At 38.5% G+C, this 21,056-nt stretch overlaps 1 protein-coding gene across 1 annotated transcript in view; it reads left to right on the top strand.

The window, feature by feature from the left end:
• The window catches only part of RhoGAP15B (RhoGAP_ARAP and RA_ARAPs domain-containing protein RhoGAP15B), a 45,445-nt gene extending 25,347 nt beyond the window's left edge, over positions 1 to 20,098 (top strand). The window contains exons 4-12 of the mRNA XM_074100171.1: positions 3,064 to 3,185; positions 4,472 to 4,595; positions 4,977 to 5,189; positions 6,457 to 6,647; positions 7,460 to 7,696; positions 9,588 to 9,742; positions 10,935 to 11,136; positions 12,455 to 12,579; positions 13,474 to 20,098. Of these exons, the coding sequence (XP_073956272.1) occupies positions 3,064 to 3,185; positions 4,472 to 4,595; positions 4,977 to 5,189; positions 6,457 to 6,647; positions 7,460 to 7,696; positions 9,588 to 9,742; positions 10,935 to 11,136; positions 12,455 to 12,579; positions 13,474 to 13,606 (1,502 nt within the window). The 3' untranslated portion in view covers positions 13,607 to 20,098. The remainder of the gene's footprint in view (positions 1 to 3,063; positions 3,186 to 4,471; positions 4,596 to 4,976; positions 5,190 to 6,456; positions 6,648 to 7,459; positions 7,697 to 9,587; positions 9,743 to 10,934; positions 11,137 to 12,454; positions 12,580 to 13,473) is intronic.
• The last annotated feature ends 958 nt before the right edge of the window (positions 20,099 to 21,056 follow it).

Genomic DNA, 21,056 nt, shown 5'->3' with positions numbered 1-21,056 from the left:
TGGACAAACATAAAAATATACAAACACACAAACATACACTTTCGTATTTAGGTCAGCCAAAAAGGTCAAAGGGTCAAAGAAGCCGTGGTGGCCTAGTGGTTTGACCTATCGCCTCTCAAGCAGAGGGTCGTGGGTTCAAACCCCGGCTCGCACCTCTGAGTTTTTTCGAAATTCATGTGCGGAATTACATTTGAAGTTTACCACGAGCTTTGCGGTGAAGGAAAACATCGTGAGGAAACCTGCACAAACCTGCGAAGCAATTCAATGGTGCGTGTGAAGTTCCCAATCCGCACTGGGCCCGCGTGGGAACTATGGCCCAAGCCCTCTTGTTCTGAGAGGAGGCCTGTGCCCAGCAGTGGGACATATATAGGCTGAGATGATGATGATGATGATGATTTTGTGAGATGTCTGAATTGATAGACTAAAAATGTCAATGAGATAAGAGTTAGCTGTAGGGACTTTTTGGTCAGCCAAAAAGGTCAAAACATGTGATAAAATGTTACGTTAGAAAACCAACATCATTATTTTTTTACTATTCAGTCATTCGTTCAGTTATAAAAGTATATAATGGCGACTTCACTGCATTTCTTGTGCTAAATGCCACGAGAATCCAAACTCTAAAGGGCTGTTTCACCACGAATTGATTAATTTTATCTGGCGGATAAATGTGATGCCGTCTCCGTCTAATCGAACAAAACAAACAGAGACGGCATCACATTTATCCGTCAAATAAATTTAATCAATGGCTGGTGAAACAGGAGGTTAAATATTTTAAACTTTACTGATTTTCAATAGTAATTTGTCTTGTCACTTGTCACGCTAACAAACGTCACGTGGTCACGAGTAGATCACTGATCCACGTATGGTGTCTATATCAACATATCAATAGTTTTGGTAAAAAAACATTTTTAACCGACGAAAAAAAAACGGAGGAGTTTCTCAAGTCGACGCGTAGGTATATTTTTTTATGTATGACCAGACCACGCATAACTTTTTACAGAGTAGTCCGATTCTGATAATTCTTTTTATTGGAAAGGGTTATACCCTGAATTTGGTCCCATATACATTTTGAAAAAAAAAACATTGAGTGGAACATCTGTGGAACAAGGAAGAAAAAATCTATATTGGTTCTTGTCTCATGACTGATGCCATCACTATTAGATTGGTTTGCATGTAAATTCAATCCAAAAGTCTATTACAAACACAAAAGTCTGCCTCATTCGTTTTCAATTTTGTGTAGAATGCCAAGTTGAAATGTCATCATAATTAAACGATCAAAGTCCGTTGTGCTGTCCGCTTGTCATTGCTGACTCAGTTGATCTGTTGATACCTACTAATCGGATACCATTGGCCTATTTGACCATAAATTATCGACGAATCATATTCTGAAATCTGAAATGGCAACCGCCATTGTAATATTATTTTGCTATTTTAAATATTATATATAGTATAGTATTTATTTATTTGCCAGAATTATGGTACATGAACATTATGGTGTATGGTATGTATGTTTGTTACTCAGTCGTGTTTTAAGAAAACGGATTTGGATAAAACTTCGTACATACAGGGTGTCGCCAATTAGATATAGGGGTAATAAATTTATTTTTCACTTCTCATGCTCGTAAAGTTCGTGTTTATGCTGGATCTAGGCGATATAAACTGACTTTTTATGCTCTAGTGCATAAAGTAAAATCTTCGTCTAAGACCAAGGTAATCAAGCGTCAACAACAAACAAAAGAGTATCTACATATTTTTTTATAATTTTTAATTTATATAAAACTTAAAATCAATCAAAATAAATCAATAAAGGGGTTTGATTTGTTGTTCTATATAATTTAGTTAGGATTAGGTAATGTGTATAATATAACATTGTAAATTTTCTATTTAATAAATGAATTTAGTTTAATTAAAAAAAACAATAAAACAAAAATATATAATTATATAATAATGCATGAAAAATAAAAGGTAATTAGAAAGTGAACAATTGTTTCCATTGTTGCCATTTAATTTCCTCGCAATATAAGTGAAAAGCAGTGTAAAACTCGAGCCTAAAACCCATTTCCCCTCGACGTGTCTTGGGTAAAATGGCTCGTTTTATGCTCTTGTTGTACAATCTACTATTATTACTCCTTGGGCTGTACCATCGCGAACCGGGGTTGTTGAGTTACTCGCACTGTTCATAATTTAGCCGGGTTATACATGTAGTAAATATTGTCAGTAATAAACCAGAATAGCATTACCAACTATGGTAAGTGACTCGACAATCTCTGTTCTCGACTGCCATGCACAGTTTAGGCTGGGCAGACTCAAAAAGGGATTTAAAGAAAAATAACCTGTTTTATTACTCTTTTTTTTTTTTTATACTGTATAGGCTTGCGTTTGGCCACAATCACGCCTGATGGAAAGCGAGGATGAGGCCTACGATGGAGCACGCTTGCCTAGTAAATGCTCATTCACCCTAGACTTGAAGGCGGCCAAACTCAGGTTTTCAGATATTTAATTAACACCTTGTATATTAACGTGTAGAACCCGCAATAGGTAATATTAGTGCAATTTTCTGCCGTCAGAGTGCAGCACTAGCACAAAACCGTAAACAGATTTTGAGTGTCTTAAATGCCATAATATCGTATTATTTTAATATTTTTTTATCTATCGTTTCTATCGATGTAAATATAAATATATCATGATTCTATAGGTACTAATACTCTTTGGTCATGATCTGTCATGGCGACAAAATATAAAGAGAACTGACGTTGTCATGGAGGTTTGGGGTGACACTCTTTCCCGGCCCGGATAATACCGGGATGGAAATACCGACCCTGTTTTTCGTGTACACGCCCATAGAAGCTCCTGTCAGTTTCCATGGGCGAGTACACAAAAAACAGGGCCGGTATTTCCATGTCGGTGTTATTCGGGCCGGGAAAGAGTGCCACCCGAGGTTTGCGCAAGTGGCGCCCTTGCGCAGAGCTTTGCCTAATTTGCCCTATAAAAAAAACTGAATGAAGTTGGAATGTTGTTACGGCGCTGCGTTACCACGGTACTAATGCCACGTTTTGCCGGCAGTGACGCAGGCCGCCGACGACGAGGCTAGGCAGGCGATGCCGACCGACGGCAGCGACAATTTGCTCATGGATTGCCCGCACGCCACCATATACCTGCGTTTCCCGCATGAGAGGGAACTCAAGGTAATTAACCCTTTGCTTGCATTCACATTCACAAAGACACACAAATACAACAAAATTAAAAAGTATCAATAAACAGCAAACACAAATAAAAAAAATACAAAAATTAAAAACTTACCCGATTTTGTGACAACTTTTCGTGATTTTGTAACTCTTTATTTTTTTTATTCTACTGGATGGCAAAAGAGCAAGTGGGACTCCTGATGGTAAGAGATCACCACCGCCCATAAACATCTGCAACACCAGGGGTATTGCAGATGCGTTGCCAGCCTAGAGACCTAAGATGGGATACCTCAAGTGCCAGTAATTTCACCGGCTGTCTTACCCTCCACGCCGAAACACAACACTGCAAGCACTGCTGTTTCACGGCAGGATTAGCGAGCAAGATGGTGGTAACAATCCGGGCCGACCTTGCACAAGGTCCTACCACCTGCAACTAAAAACACATGAAATTAACAGAAAATAGCATAAAAATAACGCAGCAACAGCTCAGCTTGTTTTACGGTTCCGTAGCCAAAATGATAGAAACGAAACCCTTATAGTTTCGCCATGTCTGTCTGTCTGTCCGTCCGCGGCTTAGCTCAGAGACTATTAGTGCTACGAGTAAAAGCTGTAATTTAGCATGGATATTTTTTTTTATTGAATGCGATGACTGGAAAGTCCTCGTCCATTTCCTTCCACTGCGGACGTATTGACACCGATCGGAACGTTGACGCTAACGTCAGATGTCGCGTATATTATTAAATAGGAGAATAGCCTTAATATTTATACCTACTATTCGATGTAGTTTAAAATTTTTTACCTTCTGTGTGTGTGTGTGTGTGTGTGGACGCATTTGGATGAAATTTGACACGTAGATAGCTGGACGTCTGGAATAAAAGATAGGCTACTTTTTATCCCGATATTCCCACGGGATAGGGATAAAATCTCGAAATAATAACCGTTGGGCTTAGAGTCATGGCATGAAATTTGGTACGTGGGTAGCTGGACCTCTGGAATAACACATAGGCTACTTTTTACCCCGATATTCCCACGGGATAGGGATGAAATCTTGAAATTACAACCGCAGGCTTAGAGTCATGAAATTTTGTACAGTTGTTCTTAACACCGTCTCAACGAAGATCACAATACCAATTTTGGGATGTCCCAGGGCAATTTTGTAAAATCCCGGAATTTCAAGTAACTATCAGATCGAATAGTTTACGCGTGCGAAGCCGTGGTTAAACTCTAGTGTGTAAATAAATCTCTCTTTAATGAATGCGACTTTTTGACGCTGGTTTTTCCTACAGGGATGGCGTTACATGGTGAAGTTGGCCGCCCACAACAATGGCGCCCAAATACACCACCAGCAATTGACGAAGGAAGACGTGCCGGCCATAGTCGACAAGTGCGTCAGCTTCATATACGCACATGGTTGGTATTAAAGTCAAAATATCTTTATTCAATTTAGGCTACAACAAGCAGTTATGAATGTCAAAGAAATCTACCTAAAACTATACACTTTTTACCGGGCCGTATAATTCCGACATGGAAATACCGACCCTGTTTTTCGTATACACGCCCATAGAAACTGAGTGGGTGACACTCTTTCCCGGCCCGGATAATACCGGGATGGAAATACCGACCCTGTTTTTCGTGTACACGCCCATAGAAGCTACTGTCAGTCTCTATGGGCGTGTACACAAAAAACAGGGCCGGTATTTCCATGTTGGTGTTATCCGGGCCGGGAAAGAGTATCACCCAACTGAGTCACCCCGTGCCAGCTCTCAACAACACATGTTAATTGGTTTTCAGGTAGCCTATCAGAAGGGATATACCGTCGGGCGGGCAGCAACGTGGTGCTTTCAGAGCTGCTGGCGCGGTTCAGACGCGACGCTTGGTCCGTCCAGCTGAGTCCTGGCCAGCACTCGGAGCACGACGTCGCCGGCGTACTGAAGAGGTTCTTCAGGGATCTCCCGGAGCCTTTGGTGGCGCAGAACAAGAGGGAGGCGCTTCTGGCCGCATTGGGTGAGTCGACAATTTGTGAAAGTACTAAGGTAGCATAACTAGGTTGATGGTATATGGGTCACGACTAGCGAGTAGCCTTAGTTCTTCGGATTCAAAACGAGATGGAGACGCTTTTGGCTGCTTTGAAGTACCAGGGTAGCATAGCCAGCTAAGATAGTGATGCCGCTGCCGCCCCATAACTTTGATGTGTTGGCGATGTGCGAGAGTACACGACTTAACTATAATTGTTTATGTATTTTATATGTGTATGTTTTGTATATACATATTTATTTATTTGTGCTATTAATCTGTAGTTCCACAAGTTCACAGTTCGTCCTAGAATTAAATCATCTAGACAGAAGAGACTGGCATTTAAGTTCCAGGCCCTTTGCGATGTTTGTAGTTTTTAAGTATGGTCGACCAAACAAGTGCTTTACCAATATTAATAGCAGTTTCTACTTGAGAAAAAAAACAATAAGGCCGATTGTCATATTTACTTGTGAGTGAAAATAGGCTTTTTTAAACCTTAGGGTGGTAAACCAATTTCTTGGTCGACTATACCTAAACGTTTAGATTTTTTTTGTTGTAGAAGTTTTTTTGTTTTATGATCAAGAGTTTCCGCAGCGCATGCGATGAAATAGTTATTTGTGTCACAAGGGAGCAAAATGGTGTATTTACGGCGAGGGCGTACATTGAATCCAGAATGTAGCGAAGGATTCTGCAATAGAATCCTGAGCGTAGCGAGGGATTCTAAAGTAGAATCCTGAGCGTAATGAGGGATTCAAGTGTTAACGCCCAAGATGAAAATAATTTTGCTTCCGAGTGGCTCATACAACTTTTCACACCGAGCATTAAGAAACTTGAATTAAAATATTCTAAATATTATTAAAGAACAATCAGCATAGAAAATGGCGTGGCTTTACAATAATCAACTTCAAAAAATGGCATTTGCAATAAAACACTTAGAAAAGCCTTGAACAGAAAAGTTGCACTTTGCTCCCTCTCGTCAGGGAGGAAAAGTTACTTTTCTGAAGGAGAGGTGTGAAAAACATTTTATGGCAATTTATTTTAGGCCTTGGGTTACATTATTGAAGTTTTAATAGAGATCCCTAATTTTTTCAAGCAATAAATATAACTATATTTTTTTTAAATCGGTTCAGTAGTTCATGAATTTTATCGTAACGTAACAAACATAAAAAAATACAAATCTTTCCTCTTCATAATTACTAGTATAGTATTATAGAAAAAAAAGGAAAAATAGTTAAAATTACTGTATCCTCTCTAACAGATCAAAAGGACCCGGCGACGCAAAACGCAACGTACCGTCGCGTCATGACGTCCCTGCCGCTCGTCGCTCGCAACACCGCACGCAAATTGTTCGCCCATCTCCACTTCTTGCATACCATGGCGCATGCCAACAAGATGAGTGCGGAGAACTTGGCTTCGGTGTGGGCGCCTACCGTCATGCCCGCTGCTTTGGTAAGGACGCTCGAGATTTATGTAATCCTGGTACCTCACATCCAGCGCACCACAATTAATACATAATATTTGCATTGTAAAGTTTGTATAGCTAGAGCATCTAGCTGTTGCATCAAGGGGAAACAGTGCTAGAAGCAACACGGCGTGCAAACAGTTCAATCACCTCTATTTCTTGCATTACTGGCACACGTCAACAAGATAAGTGCGAAGAACTTGTCTTCTGTAGGTATAGGTGGGCCTGCCGGTCATGTCCGCTTTCTTAAGATTTATATAATCCTGGTACCTCACATCCAGCGTACCATAAATTAAATTAAGTTAGTATTAAGTACATATTTGTACTGTAGAAGCTAGTTGCTAAAGCTGAGGTATCTAGCTGTAGCCATAACTCTAGAGAAAATAGCGTTAAGAGCGTTTATACCTGCTGAGCTGTAACGTAGCATTTTTGTTAGTTTTTCTCGATTATTGTATAAAAATTAAATGAAAATTAAAAATGTGGTTTGTTAGAATATGTAAGTTAATGTCTCTACTCTAATAATTATGCCTGATAGACTTTTATGTTCTTAAGAAACCGTTAATAAACATTTGTTCATTTTTAAATAATATAAAAGTATCACGAATAATTATTGGAGTAGACACATTAACTTATACATTAAAACAGTTCTAACAGATCTGATTTTTAATTTTCGTTATTTTTTAAGGAATAATCGAGAAAAACTAATAAAAATGTAACGTTGCAAGCTCAGCAGGTATAAACGCTCTTAATACGGAGTGACTTCGTAGTAGACCCTCTGTTTATTACCCTGTTTCTGCAGACAAGCAACACGCTCCAAACGGCGTGGTCCTCCAAAGAGGTGTTCGTGGTGCGGGACCTGATCAGCAACTACGAAGCGGTGTGGGAGCCCACGGAGGCGGAGCGCCGGCGCGAGGGCGCCGTGCGGCGCGTGCTCATGAGGGTCCTTAGCAACCGGGCGCCCGCGGCACCCAAGGCCGCGGGGGACCTCAAGGCGTGGGTGTATGTGAGAGATCGGAACACCTGCTATCAGGTCGCGGTGAGTTAATAAGCTAGTGCCCTAAAAATCTAATTGGGTCAGTCAACTTTTTAGTGTACTTGTTGCCATGGTAACGTCTCCTGAGATACTTATTAAAAGTATAATTTTATGAGGTACAAATGGACTTAAGGTTCGGAGTTGTGACAGTTTTAAGGCGATTCCCTCGTGGCTCATCTCCTAAGCATGCTAATAGCAAAAACATTTTTCCAAGTGTATCGCTGTTGTCGCCTGAGTTACGGGGCAGAATTACATAAGTACACAATAGTACATTGTGTCTTAAGGGCGGTAAATAAGGAATTACGAACGAGAGTCTATTAGAAGCCTGAAGTCGAAAACTGAGGGCTTTAATGAGTCGATGTTCGTAATTCTAGTACCGCCCGTGCGACATACAATGTTTATCATCACATTTGCGAGTAAAATTGTATATTTGTAAAAGAAAAACTAATTTTTTTTCAAAAATTGCCGATACCGCTGACTGCGCTCTTGCCTTGCGCGCGCTGCACCATACCATGAAGTAACAAACTCATTGACCGACCTTGGACTTCATGACAAGAAAATTAGTATGGGCAATGACTCATTTACCGACCTTGGGCTTCATGACAGGCACATTAAGGTCGAGGGTTTTATTTCGGGGGTTGCAACCAAGGTAGCCTGCATGTTACGACACTGTTTACGAGCAAGTGTGATGAAAAAGTTGATTCACCCAACTAGTCCGTCAGCTAGACTTACAAATAAATATCGGACGCGTATTTTTTCTTTTGTTGATTAAACAAAAAATATGGATATTATGGCCGGTCGAAGTTCCGTGTGACGTCACACCTAAGGGTTACTAATGTTTCGGTGTATAACCTGTTTCATTTCGCAACTTTTCATTTCCCAACTATTTCAGACACTGTAAACATTTCAGGATTTTTAAAAAACTAACCTAACCTAAAGGGTTCTACACGATGGCCCTGAAATAAATCTTGAAATATTTACAGTTTTACAGCCTTATTCATAAAACCTCCTTGAGGCTCCTTGAAGGCCGATGCTAAAAAACGTGATTCATAAACGTCTGTTAGCGCTAATCAGTCGATCAGGCTCTGCTAAAGTTAGTGGACCGTAGACCCTCCTTTATCTCTCTGCTAAGTCACAAAATGGCCGCCACAAGTTTGAACAGCTGACTTTGACTAGAGCAAAAACCATAGTACCGAAGATATTTATAGTGAAGGCAGGGCTACGCAGATAAAAAAAAACAGGAATTATTTTCAGGAATTTGTATTTAAAAATCCTCTAAATTAGCAACAAATTAACAATAAATATGAAAATAAGGATGATTAACATAATTATGGGTTTTGCACAACATAAACATGCGGATCGGAAATAAACAAACATCTCGCTTTTATTTTTTTTTCCTGTAATTTGCTGTCACTGCTGTCAATTTTTTTTTTAATTATCGATTAGGCCATTTTTGTCTTTGATTTGTCAAGGTGGCCAACATAACGCGTCTAATCCGTCTATCAGCAGCTCAACAACTAGCAGACTGCTAGCAAGCGTTTATGAATCATACTTCTTGACAACCGTCTAACAAGCTTAATCAGTCTGCTAAGTAACAGACCGATCAACCTCAATTAAGGATTTTTTATGAATAAGGCTGTTAGAGTTTGCGAAATGAAACGGGTTGCCAAATGTTAAGTTATGAAAGTACCCGACACCTAAATACAGTTTTTGCTACTGCCCCAACTCTTGAACTTTGATGCTTTTCTGATCTTTGTATTTTTTTTGTTTGATTAACTGAAGACGTGTCCAATATTTTATCATTGTTTTGTACAATCCTATGCACGCGACGCGCGCTGTTAGCGTACGCCCTTCTAAAGGCATAAATGGGATAAACAACTATTTTGTTTTGCAGCTAACTCCGAACACGACGAGCTCCGACATCTGCATCCAGCTCTGCGAGAAGGCAAACACAGAATCCCACCTCCTTATGCTGGAGGAGGTTATATGCAACGAGTCCATGAAACGTGTCGTCCACATAGACGAGATAGTTTTAGACGTCGTGCTGAGGTAAGTCAATATTTTTGCCTTGTCCATTAGGCACTTGTCCCACCGCCGACAATGAGCGAGAAACGAGTAGAGCGAGTAACTAGAAACGAGTGGGCGAGCAGCGAGAAGCGAGTGTAGTTTTGTCGCTCGGCTGTAAGCGAGTGTTCGAGTGCGACGGGCGATTACTCGCTCCACTCGACTCGCTCGTTCGGGGCGGCCGCCAAGCTGACATCGCTGAGCGAGTATTATAGCTCAGCGAGTTTTATAGCTCTTGTCGCTGCGACAAAAGATGTAAGAGCGAGTTCTCGCCGACAGTGTGAACAGCCAGCGATCAACTATTAATATATGTGACTCTTACTCACACAGGATCTTATATCTTTTGTTTGTTTCTTGAGCGAGAAAATAGTCGATAGCCAATCGTTTCCTCGCTGGCGGTGAGACAATTACCTTTAGTTACTGCTACTGTCCGTAATTTAGCCGTGTCTATAGGGCATATTACTAAAACTCTGCGCAGGGGGGGACAATAGCACAAATTGTACATACATAAACCGCCATGACAACGTCAGTTCTCTTTATAGTTTGTGGCCATGACGGATTCATGACTTATTTATTACTCATCATCATCATCATCATCCCAGTCCACGCACCGCGTCCCACTGCTGGGCACAGGCCTCCTCTCAGAATGAGAGGGCTTGGGCCATTTCCCACGCGGGCCCAGTGCGGATTGGAAACTTCACACGCGCCATTGAATTGCTTCGCAGGTTTGTGCAGGTTTCCTCACGATGTTTTCCTTCACCGCAAAGCTCGTGGTAAATTTCAAATGTAATTCCGCACATGAATTTCGAATAACTCAGAGGTGCGAGCCGGGGTTTGAACCCACGACCCTCTGCTTTGTCTTCTCTTTTTTCCGAACAAAACGGGACTACGCAACACTATGGCGTGCTCCATATTTTTATAGTACGGTTTTAATACGGCGATAATATTTTCTTTTACCACTGTATACAGTTATACCTATGTTTAACAAATTAAATACTATGACTTTGACTTTAAGGTATTAAATATGATTTAAATGTAAATTTTGTTTTCACGCCCGTAATAACAAACTAACCACTATACTTCAGGCAGGACCTTTGTCTACAGTGGCGCTAACTGGTGACTATGTCCTGAAGTGTACTAAGATAGGCTGATGATGATGATGATTTGTTTTTACTAGGTGGGGCTACTGGGACGAAGAAGACAGAAAGGACAACTACCTACTGGTCAGGGAAAACAGGGTTCTGCATGAAATGGAAGCCCTGAGGAGCACCACGTCGGTGTGCGCGGAACTTCGATTCGCCAGCGACAGTATGAAAAGCTTCAAGCTGCATATGTTCGAGTTTCAGAACGGGAAACTGGGCTATTTCAAGGACAAACAGGTGGGCGGTCTCATTCATTATCATTACTATACGCCGTGATTTTATACCCACTCACCTCCCACTCACTTGCTGCAGATTTTGAGTTGAACTCTATTTATATCTATCTTCTCTATATTAATAATTTCGTACCGGTCTACGGTAGACTCGAACGAAATGCACATCAAATTGAAGAGCGTAAAAATTAGTCAGTCCGAGTCGATAACTTGTAGGCGGAAAATTCGGATTATCGAGTATTTTCAATATAAACTTGAATAAATTACTAAGTATATAATGGCGTTGCGAAGTAAACATGTCAAAGTCATCACATCAAAGTGGCGTTAGTGTCACGTCATCACGTGTCACAGGTGATTCGTTCTCCATTTTTCACACGGTACGATTCGTCGATTTTCATCAGATCGATCGTATAGACGAATCGTACCGTATATGGGTTGATTATGAGACAGAGACATCATAGTCATGGGCAAATAAGATTTAGGAGAAATATCTACGTGAAATACCGATACGTAGGTTAGCTGTGAAAGTACGTTTCTGATAATATTAAGGCTGGGAATATACGTCAGATTTTTCGATAAGTACGACAGTCTTTACACTGGCAAAAAAAAACAGACATATTATTATGAGTCTACATTTTACCCGAGCGAAGCCGGGTTTTCATCTAGTAACAAAATAAGAACGTTGACAGGTAGCTCTAGTTGCCAAAAGCAATAGAGTGGGACAGAAAAAGGCTTTCGTTTGACCACAATGACGCCTGGTAAGCAGATGTGTACTAACTAAGGTGCAGCACGCTTGGCTAATACTTAAATGCCCGTTCACCCTAGATGTAGACTCAGGCAGGGTATTTCTCAGCTGTCCGGATAATAAAGGGCGAGTGATAACGCTGTTTTTATTGATTCCCTTTAACTCGGACAGACGACTGCTCATTGATAGAAATCAGGCGATCCGTTTGCTCGTTTGCCCCCTATACCTACCATAAAAAAATACTAACTGGTAAAACTTTTTCAAAAAATCTTTTTTTTTTCATACATATAATAACTTCACTTACAGCCATCGACGAGCGTCATTGACGTGACACATAAGAAGGATATAATAAAACACAATTTTTCGACCTTCTTTTGCTAAAGAAATGTGAAAAAATAACTACTTTAATTACTTTTACTGCAAATAAAAAGAAAATATAAATCATTTATTTCAGACAATTAAATCCATAATTAACTATCCTAATTGTTGATTATCTTTTAAACAGTGTTTTAAGTCAATAGTGTCAAACAAGCACACACTCACAAACTTTCCCATTTCTGATTGTTAATATTTACCGCAGGGCTCCCACAAAATAGACGAGTGGAACATCAAGGACATACTGTGGTACGTGGGGCACGAGCCTAAACGGAACCCGCAGTCGAGGTGGGCCATCACCTTTATACCGAGAAACAACAAGCAGAAGAGGTGAGCGACAACCCTAAGTATAAAAGCTGAGGACATTATTGACCGCTTACTTTCTCAACCTCTTATCTTGAATAGGGCGTATTAGGCAAGCTCTGCGCAGGGGGCGACACTAGCGCAAACTCATGACAACGTCAGTTCTCTTTGTATGTTGTCGCCATGACAGATCATGGGCAAAGAGTATTAGTACCTATAGAAATCATGGTATACTTATTAGTAACAAAATAACATGATATTTTACATAGATAGTAACGATAGAGCTATAATTCCATAAAAAAATTGAAATAATACGATATTATTGCATTTGAGATACTTAAAAAAACTGTTTACGGTGTTGTGTTAGTGCTGCGCTCTGACGGGAGAAAATTGCAGTAATATTCCCTATTGTATACGACAAATCAACACTAACATACCAATGGAGATACGAGGTGGAGAAAGTAAGCGGTCGGTATTGTCGAAGGGTCAATCAAATTTTAATATATCTTGTTGCCATGGTAACGTCTCCTGAGCTGTGACAATTTTAAGGCAATTTCTTCGTGGCTCATCTCCTAAACATGCTAGTATATACATTGCAAACATTTTTTTAAGCAACTGTATCCCTGATGTGCTGAATTTCGGGACAGAATAACAACACGAAAAAGTTGTTTGACCCAATTATGTTTACCTTAAGTTAGTTCTTTTTTTGTTATTTCGAATAATATATTCATAGAATTAAATAATGAGGGTATTTCACAGGCGAAATATGGCTAGATGGCGTTAGTATCGCGAGATCCGTTTGACGTTTGCTTGCGATTGGCTCGTCTAGTTATTTAACCAATCACGAGCAAACGTCAAACTAACCTCACGATGCTAACGCCATCTAGCAATCTGTGCGAGCTGGTTTTTTTTTCAATTTAGAAGCAAGGATCATCCCTGGTTCGGCGCCACCATCGCCGGCGCCGTCACCGAGGAGCAGCTGCGCTGGACGGCCGCTATGATGTTCGCCGAACACGCCAACATACTGCCGGTGCCGAGGCTCGTCATCACGTGATCAAGCAACTGTCTGGTGAAAAATAGTAGCTTTAAAAACGATAAAATAAACCGAATCTGAATCCTACTGTGACTTTGGAGAGTTACAGACATTAGCGTAAATACTTCTTTAGGTACTGAGGGCTACCGTTTTCGCGCTCACCAGTTGGCGCCACCGTATACAAAGGCACTGCCTGAAGTACAATGGTTAGTTTGTTATAACGGGCGTGAAAACAAACTGTACATTTAAATCATATTTAGTACCTTCCATAAAAATATCGAGCAATCCCGTTTTGTTTGGAAAAAAGGGGGGACAAAGGTTTCCGAAAGACAAAACTGTCTCAAAACACAGACATTCATTGCCCGCCGTAACGCATATTTGCCATAATTAATTTCAGGTATTGCAAAATATTCACAATATTATTCTAATTATAAATAAACCCGCGTAGCTCACCCAAAAACAATGAGACTTGACATTTCGGAGACCTCACGCTACTCTAGCTCATTAACCTTTCCTACGCTATTAGGTATCCTTTTTTTTGTACCCGTCGTCTGCCGGAACTTTACGTAAATAGAGACCAAAATCGGAAGAGTTCAGATAGTTGGGCTAAAAAGAGTTTTATTCTTTGGTACATTCAAGGATTTTAATCGTTTTCCTTATCTATTTGTAATACAAACTAGACTACTGTATTTCAATACAAATGTAAATGTTTAGATAGTTTAATGGGGGAATTTCAATATTTAAGATACCAATTGACGTTGTTTTGTTTACATTTAGTTAAATACCTATCCAAACCAAGTATAGTGCTGCCTACCATGCTGCCTAATCAATGCACACCATAGGTTATAGATGTGCATAGTGGTTTTTCATCCCATTTTATTGGAAAAGTTCGTATTTATAGTGCTCTCTGAAGCTTCAGTACCTATAGTAGGTACAGCCGTTTTGACGTTTGACACCAAATGATAAAGTTCCATATTAATGGATATAAAAATGTCACTCATTTAATACAATAATTGATTGACAGTCCGGGTGCCGTCGTATTCCGATTGAGATCCGACTTTTCCCGATGGAAATAAAGGCTGACCAGGAATATAAAAAACGTGACGCGAGGGCAGCACTTCTACGTTTTATATTACAACATTCTTTACACTTATATTGACAACGGTGTCGGTTGTTATTTAAAGGAATATTTTCTAAGACAAATACTTTTATACGTTGTGCATTTCTTTTTCAAGGCTATGGATAATCTTCGGCATTATAACGCACAAAAAAACAAAATAACACTTTAAAATACCACGCGCAACCAACGTTAAACTTTGACAGCAATAGACAGATGAAGTTTGAATTTAGTGTTACCAGTGCAAGAAAATAGTTATATTCCGCAATATGGCTAGGTTTTTTATAATTCTGGTCAGCCTTTACATTATTCATTATAATATCGGTAATGTGGCCACCGCGAATACGCTATACGCCAATAGTGTGTGGCGCTATCTATCGCAACTATCAGAAGACACGAGTCGAACGTTCTAAAATTTAATGAGAGTTTCTTGACAGTAAAATATCGCTAGATGGCATTATATCGAGAGCTCCTTTTGACGTTACAATCTTGTATGTGATTGGCTCATTAAGTTATGTAACCGATCATAAACGTGACGCAATCGCAGATACCCTCATCGCAAAGGCTTAAGAGATAATGTACCATTTCTATGTATTATAATATAGTTGCTTGCATCCTATTGCTACTCTTTTTTAGATACGAATGCGTATGAAAATGATTGGGTACGAATCTTTATGAAAATGGCATTTTGACGGATAATTTAAGTCTCTAAGTGAGTACTGCTACACGAATTCATAGAGGTGTCAAAATAGTACACTCTTTTAAAGATACATTGCAATTGCTAATGCATTTTTTAAACTAAGTAGCTCAGTTTTGTATCCTACTGCAGGGCACAGGCCTCCGTCTTCAGTGCATTTTAGAAAGGTAAAAAATAAAATAAACATAAAAAAATATGTCGCAAAGGCTGTGGCCAGGTTTGGTAATATTATTTTTTCTCTCTTTAGGGGAGATTTTATAGCAACCAGGAAACTATACAGATCTGTTCACTCACGAAGGCGCGTCCCTCCACATTTTATAATTGTAGTTTTAAACGTATCCGTACGACAAGTCTGCGTGTGTAGCTGGAACGTGTCCTCAGTCGCAAGCGTACCGTCAGTCACGCACACTGAGACTAAGACAACGTGTAAGTACGAGGTTTTTAACTGTGGAGTGTGTGAGTGAACAGATCAGTACCATAAACGTTACAAGTTTTACAATTCTTCATGTTTGTCGCTTTTTTGTATAAGAAATTTAACATTTATGTTGATTTTTAGCACTTTTAATTTTTGTGACAAAGCGACCTGGTTGTTGTTTGTCGTCGTAAATTGAGGTATTTTTTTTTAATTTTGTCATGTTTATGTTTGACATCTTATGATTATGAATTTCAATGTAATATTCATTTTATCTAACGTTTCAGAATTAAAATTTTAATTGTAAGCTTGACTATAACATTTAAGTCTGATTCGGTGCTAAAGTAGAAAACTAAAGACAATCCCAAAAATATTATTGGCCAATAAAATTGAATAATATTTTCAAGCAAACGCCTCTCTGGGTTTTTAGACTTAGGTAACAATGGTAAGCGAGAAAAAAAATTATAACCTTAAAATACTAGTTGAAAGTTGGTACCTCAGCACGAGCCAATAGGACTGATAGAAGCCTAATAGATACTTAGGTAAATCATCAATTACTGGCCACCTTATACTAGAAATGAATTCCATTTATAAGTGACCAAAATTCATTTTAGTATAAGGTGGCCAGTTATTGAACGATGGCCAGTAATAGGCGATTTACCCTATGTAGGTAAGGTAGACATCTCTCGGTAGTTTGTGCTGAGGCATCGACTTAAACTGGTAGAAAAATAGTTTCATGATTTTTTGAAGTTAGATTTTTTATAGTAAGTTTCATATAAAATACTTTTATCCATTTAACACATGCATGAATATCGTTCTGAACCGTATCCTCTACTATTCAATAAATTGAATAGTAATTAATAAGAAAGACTTTATTATAGACAATCATACTAGAAATTACGATGTACCTGGACATGTCTTCCCGGTCTTGAATTAGCTATTAATGTATTAATTTCTCACTTTTCTTTCACGAGTGTGAAAGAGAGAAATAACTTTTTATAGCGTCGTATGCACAGCGTTTTACATTGCCTTTTACATATCAAGAGCTTGCCTTTGTACAAAATGAAGTTGTAATATTGAATTTTTACAAAATTAAATAATATTTTCACAAACCAACATGACTTATATAATTTATTATTACGTCGAGTTATTGTACAGTTTTTAAATAAATTTAAGATAGTATTGTAATAATTGTTGCGAATAATAAATGTACCTATGTATAATAATATTGTTTTATATGTATAATAAAATAATGTATTTGTCTGTTTACCTGAAACATTGATAACCGGAGCTCGCAAAGAGCAAGCTATTTTGTGAGTTCGCATAACATGGACATACCCTGTCATTTAATGGTAGCTGTCCCATGATCTTTCTCTATGAATTAGTGGATATTGAACGCAAGAAGAAATGCATTGAAAATAGTAAATATGTGTAGAAAACAGATTGTTATTTATTGCAATCATACAGAAAGTTTCAATCAATTAAAAGCTTAGTCAGTACCTAGAGTTTTACAGTGTATTGTCATTTTAGTTCAAATTAAAATTCAAATTTCAAATAATGTTTTAATATTTATTTTCAGGGTGTATCCATATTAATATCTACACATGACAGTAATGGCATAAAAATAGCTCACGCTCTCCGAGCTCTGTGACTAACATTCGATATTGTAGGTACCGTCAACATCATAAATAAGTGATCACTTTTATACCTTGTCACGTTTGAAAAGCCATACGTAATTGTGTAACGACTGAAAGCGACAAGGTACAGAAATGATCACTTATTTATGACGTTGACTGTACATGAATTTTTGCGGCAATTTGAAATGTATCTAAGAAAATGCAGTAAACAATGCATTGTACCACGTGTGAAGAAAAACTAAACTATATTGTAAGTAAGTACCCTATAATCACTGGTACAGTTGAGATCAAAAATATCTTTACACTCTAGTATCTTGTCTCTGTATGCCTTCTGACAATTTTATACAAAAGTTCAAACACGATGTAACAGCGACAAGATTACAGTGTAAAGGTATCTCTTTGACTTCGATTGTACACATTTATTTATATTAAAGTTTTACCACACGCATTATGCTTGTGATAAACATTTTGGCGTTATATTTTGTCGCATATAATAAACGAACAGTACCCGGCCACAAAGATTGCACATCGGTTTTTGGAAAGAGACGGCTAATTTCGGCTTCGTAGAGCGTTGTCACGCGCTACTTATGTCGTGTAACTACTACTTTAACGTCTGTCAGTCGTTGTACAGGTGCAATCTGTTCAGTATTCATTTATTTGGCAAAAACAAAACATAAGACTTATAAATACTAGTACTTACAGAAATTATGCACCCTGGTAGGGTATAACCACAATTGTTATGTATAAAATTATAATCTAATTCTATTACACAACTAAAGTTAGATTCCTACAAACCTGCCGAAAAACTACTTAAAAATACTAGACTTAAAAAAAATCTATTATTTAAGTTGCACAAAGTTAAATTATTAGGTATGGCACGATAATAATTTGTTTCTACCTAAATGGGTATTAATTTTATATATCTATATTTTTATTCATTTATAAAGACTGTGATAGAATAATAACATTTTTGTAAAAGGTCTGTATAATAAAGTACGGACGCATTTAGATGAAAATATATAATAAGGAGTTGTTGAAACCCTCCAAAACTTTAAATTGTACGATGGCATCTGTAGGAAAAAGGCGGAGCTATCCTTTTTCTAGTAGTTGCAACAGCTCTCTATGGATATCCGAAGTTTACATGTCATCAATTTGACGTAAACTAATTAAGTCCATAAAGGTGCAGTATTTATTTGATATAAAACGTCACTTAATAAATACGATGATTGATGGACGGTCGCCAGTGTACGGAAATCGTCGTGAACCGTGCAATCTTTATCACCGGATACTGTATGCTGTATTTAGCTGACATTTTAATTATTGATATGCTTAATATAATGAACTATTGAATATTATTGTAAATTGATTGACTTGTTATTAAATTTAAGAGTAATTTAGCCCTGCCCTGTGGGCCCTGAGGCCTTACTTGGAATCACATTCGTTTTCGTCACTTCTTTCTGTCACACGGCATAAGACGAGATTAAAAAGAGATGGTGAATGCGATCGCGAACGTCGAGTGTGTTAAACAATACGATATCTAATGTGACAACATGATGCAGTCTCTGTTTATTTTGTTCTATGAAACAAAGACAGCCTCACTTATAATACCTATATATGTCATATAAAAAGGAACTTTGAGTGGTGACGCAGAGTGTAATACGAATTATAGCATCCTACGAGGAACGCCCAAGTCAAATTTTGATTTATGAACATCTAACTTTATGTCATTTATGATAGAGTTTGATTTAAAATTACAATAAGTCCTTTATAAAGTCCAGACGTTAGGAGGATAAATATTGTGTGCTTGTACTAATTCAGGGACCATTGATTTTATATTTGACAAGATCGTGTTTGCTCAACGTTGAATCAGCGGTTCTGTAATGGCGTCAGGTGCGGGTACGAGGGATTTGACCTGTCAAATACACGCATTAAAAAACTCTTGGGATACTCAATGATCGTCATCATCATCTCAGCCGTAGGACGTCCACTGTTGGACCATGGCTTCCCCAATAGAGCCCCAGTTGCTTCGGTTGGCAGCGGCCTGCATGCACCGTGAACCCGCGGCTTTAACCAGGTCATCCGTCCATGTCGTTGGTGGACGTCCTACACTGCGCGCCGATCCGCGGTCTCCACTCGAGAACTTTTCAACCCCAAACGGCCATCTGTTCTCTGTGCTGTGTGTGTTGGCACTTCAACAAGCCAACTATACCGAGGGATACTCATTGTCCGTAACTTTCTACCCTCGCCTTATACCGTGTGACAGAAAGAAGCGGTGTAAGCGATTGTGATTCTAACCCCGTGTCTCAGCTCCCATTGATTAATTTTATCTAACGGATAAATGTGATGCCGTCTCTGTTTTTTTTTCGAATAGACAGAGACGGCATCACACTTATCCGTCAAATAAAATTAATCAATGGGAGGTGAAACAGCACCTAAGTGTGTTAGATAATAAAGCTTCTGGTCTATCTGATAAAGTAGTTAAATGTACTTTAGATTACGTGACAATAGTTATTTATCTTAATATTAAAGCTGGAGTTATTAGACATAAATATTTAAGAGTATACAAATTATCTATTATATCTTCATAATGTATCTTGTTAATATTAAAAGGATTTTATATAAACATAAGATGACTTTTTTTGGACGTCATTCATATACACACGATCTTAATGTTAAGTGCATAAAATCGTGTATACATATTTTTGTAACTTTGGCCGTGTCGATATCTATGCACGCATGAATGTACTTAAAAATTATATTTAAAAATGTACAATTTATTTGGCGAGAGAAATATGTGACATGGTAGGTAGCGAAATGGTACAGTCAAGGTCATAAATATATATAGTCACCTGCATTAAAATCTACCACAGCGGAGCATGCAAAAATATCTGATACGTCCTACCTGTCCTGTGTAACTAGGTAAGAGCTTAGGTACTGGGATCAACGCGCGTGACTTTAAACTTAGTTCAAAATAAACAACTTCTTCAATCATTTGGATTTATTTCAGAGCTTAAAAATACATTTACATAGCATAGCACCAGCCGCTTAGGCTATCGGGAGCAATCTGCGCTCCGGCATGTATACCGCTGTCAAACTGTTTTAAAGTTATATTCTAGAAACATAATATAAAAAAACCTATCAGTTTATATAAAACTAGATTAATCTAACCTGCCAGGTGGTCAGTTTTACCACCTGCCAGCGGTATACAGCCTAGTTCCTACAGTACTTAGGGCCTGTTTCACCACTCACTGTTTTTTTTGTTCGAATAAACAGAGACGACGTCTCATCCATACTAATATTATAAATGCGAAAGTGTGTTTGTTTGTAATTAAATTATAATGTACAGTCACCAGCATTAATATCTGCCACAGCGGAGCGTGCAAAAATATCTGACACGTCCTTCCGGCCCTAGAAATAGAGTCGTATCAAATATTTATGCACGCTTGTTGTATCAGATATTGGCGCTGGTGACTGTACCATCAGCTCAATATGTGGTCTACCACCCTAAAGTTGATAATCGTTTGCATGCCATAAAACAATAATGCCAATAGACGAGTCTGTCAACTTGAAAGTTCGACTTTAGCGACATATTCATTTGATAGAAACTT

Source organism: Choristoneura fumiferana, chromosome Z (assembly GCF_025370935.1).
Source record: "Choristoneura fumiferana chromosome Z, NRCan_CFum_1, whole genome shotgun sequence".
In the NCBI taxonomy this organism is placed as follows: Eukaryota; Metazoa; Arthropoda; class Insecta; order Lepidoptera; family Tortricidae; genus Choristoneura; species Choristoneura fumiferana.
This window is presented reverse-complemented; position numbering and strand designations above follow the sequence as displayed.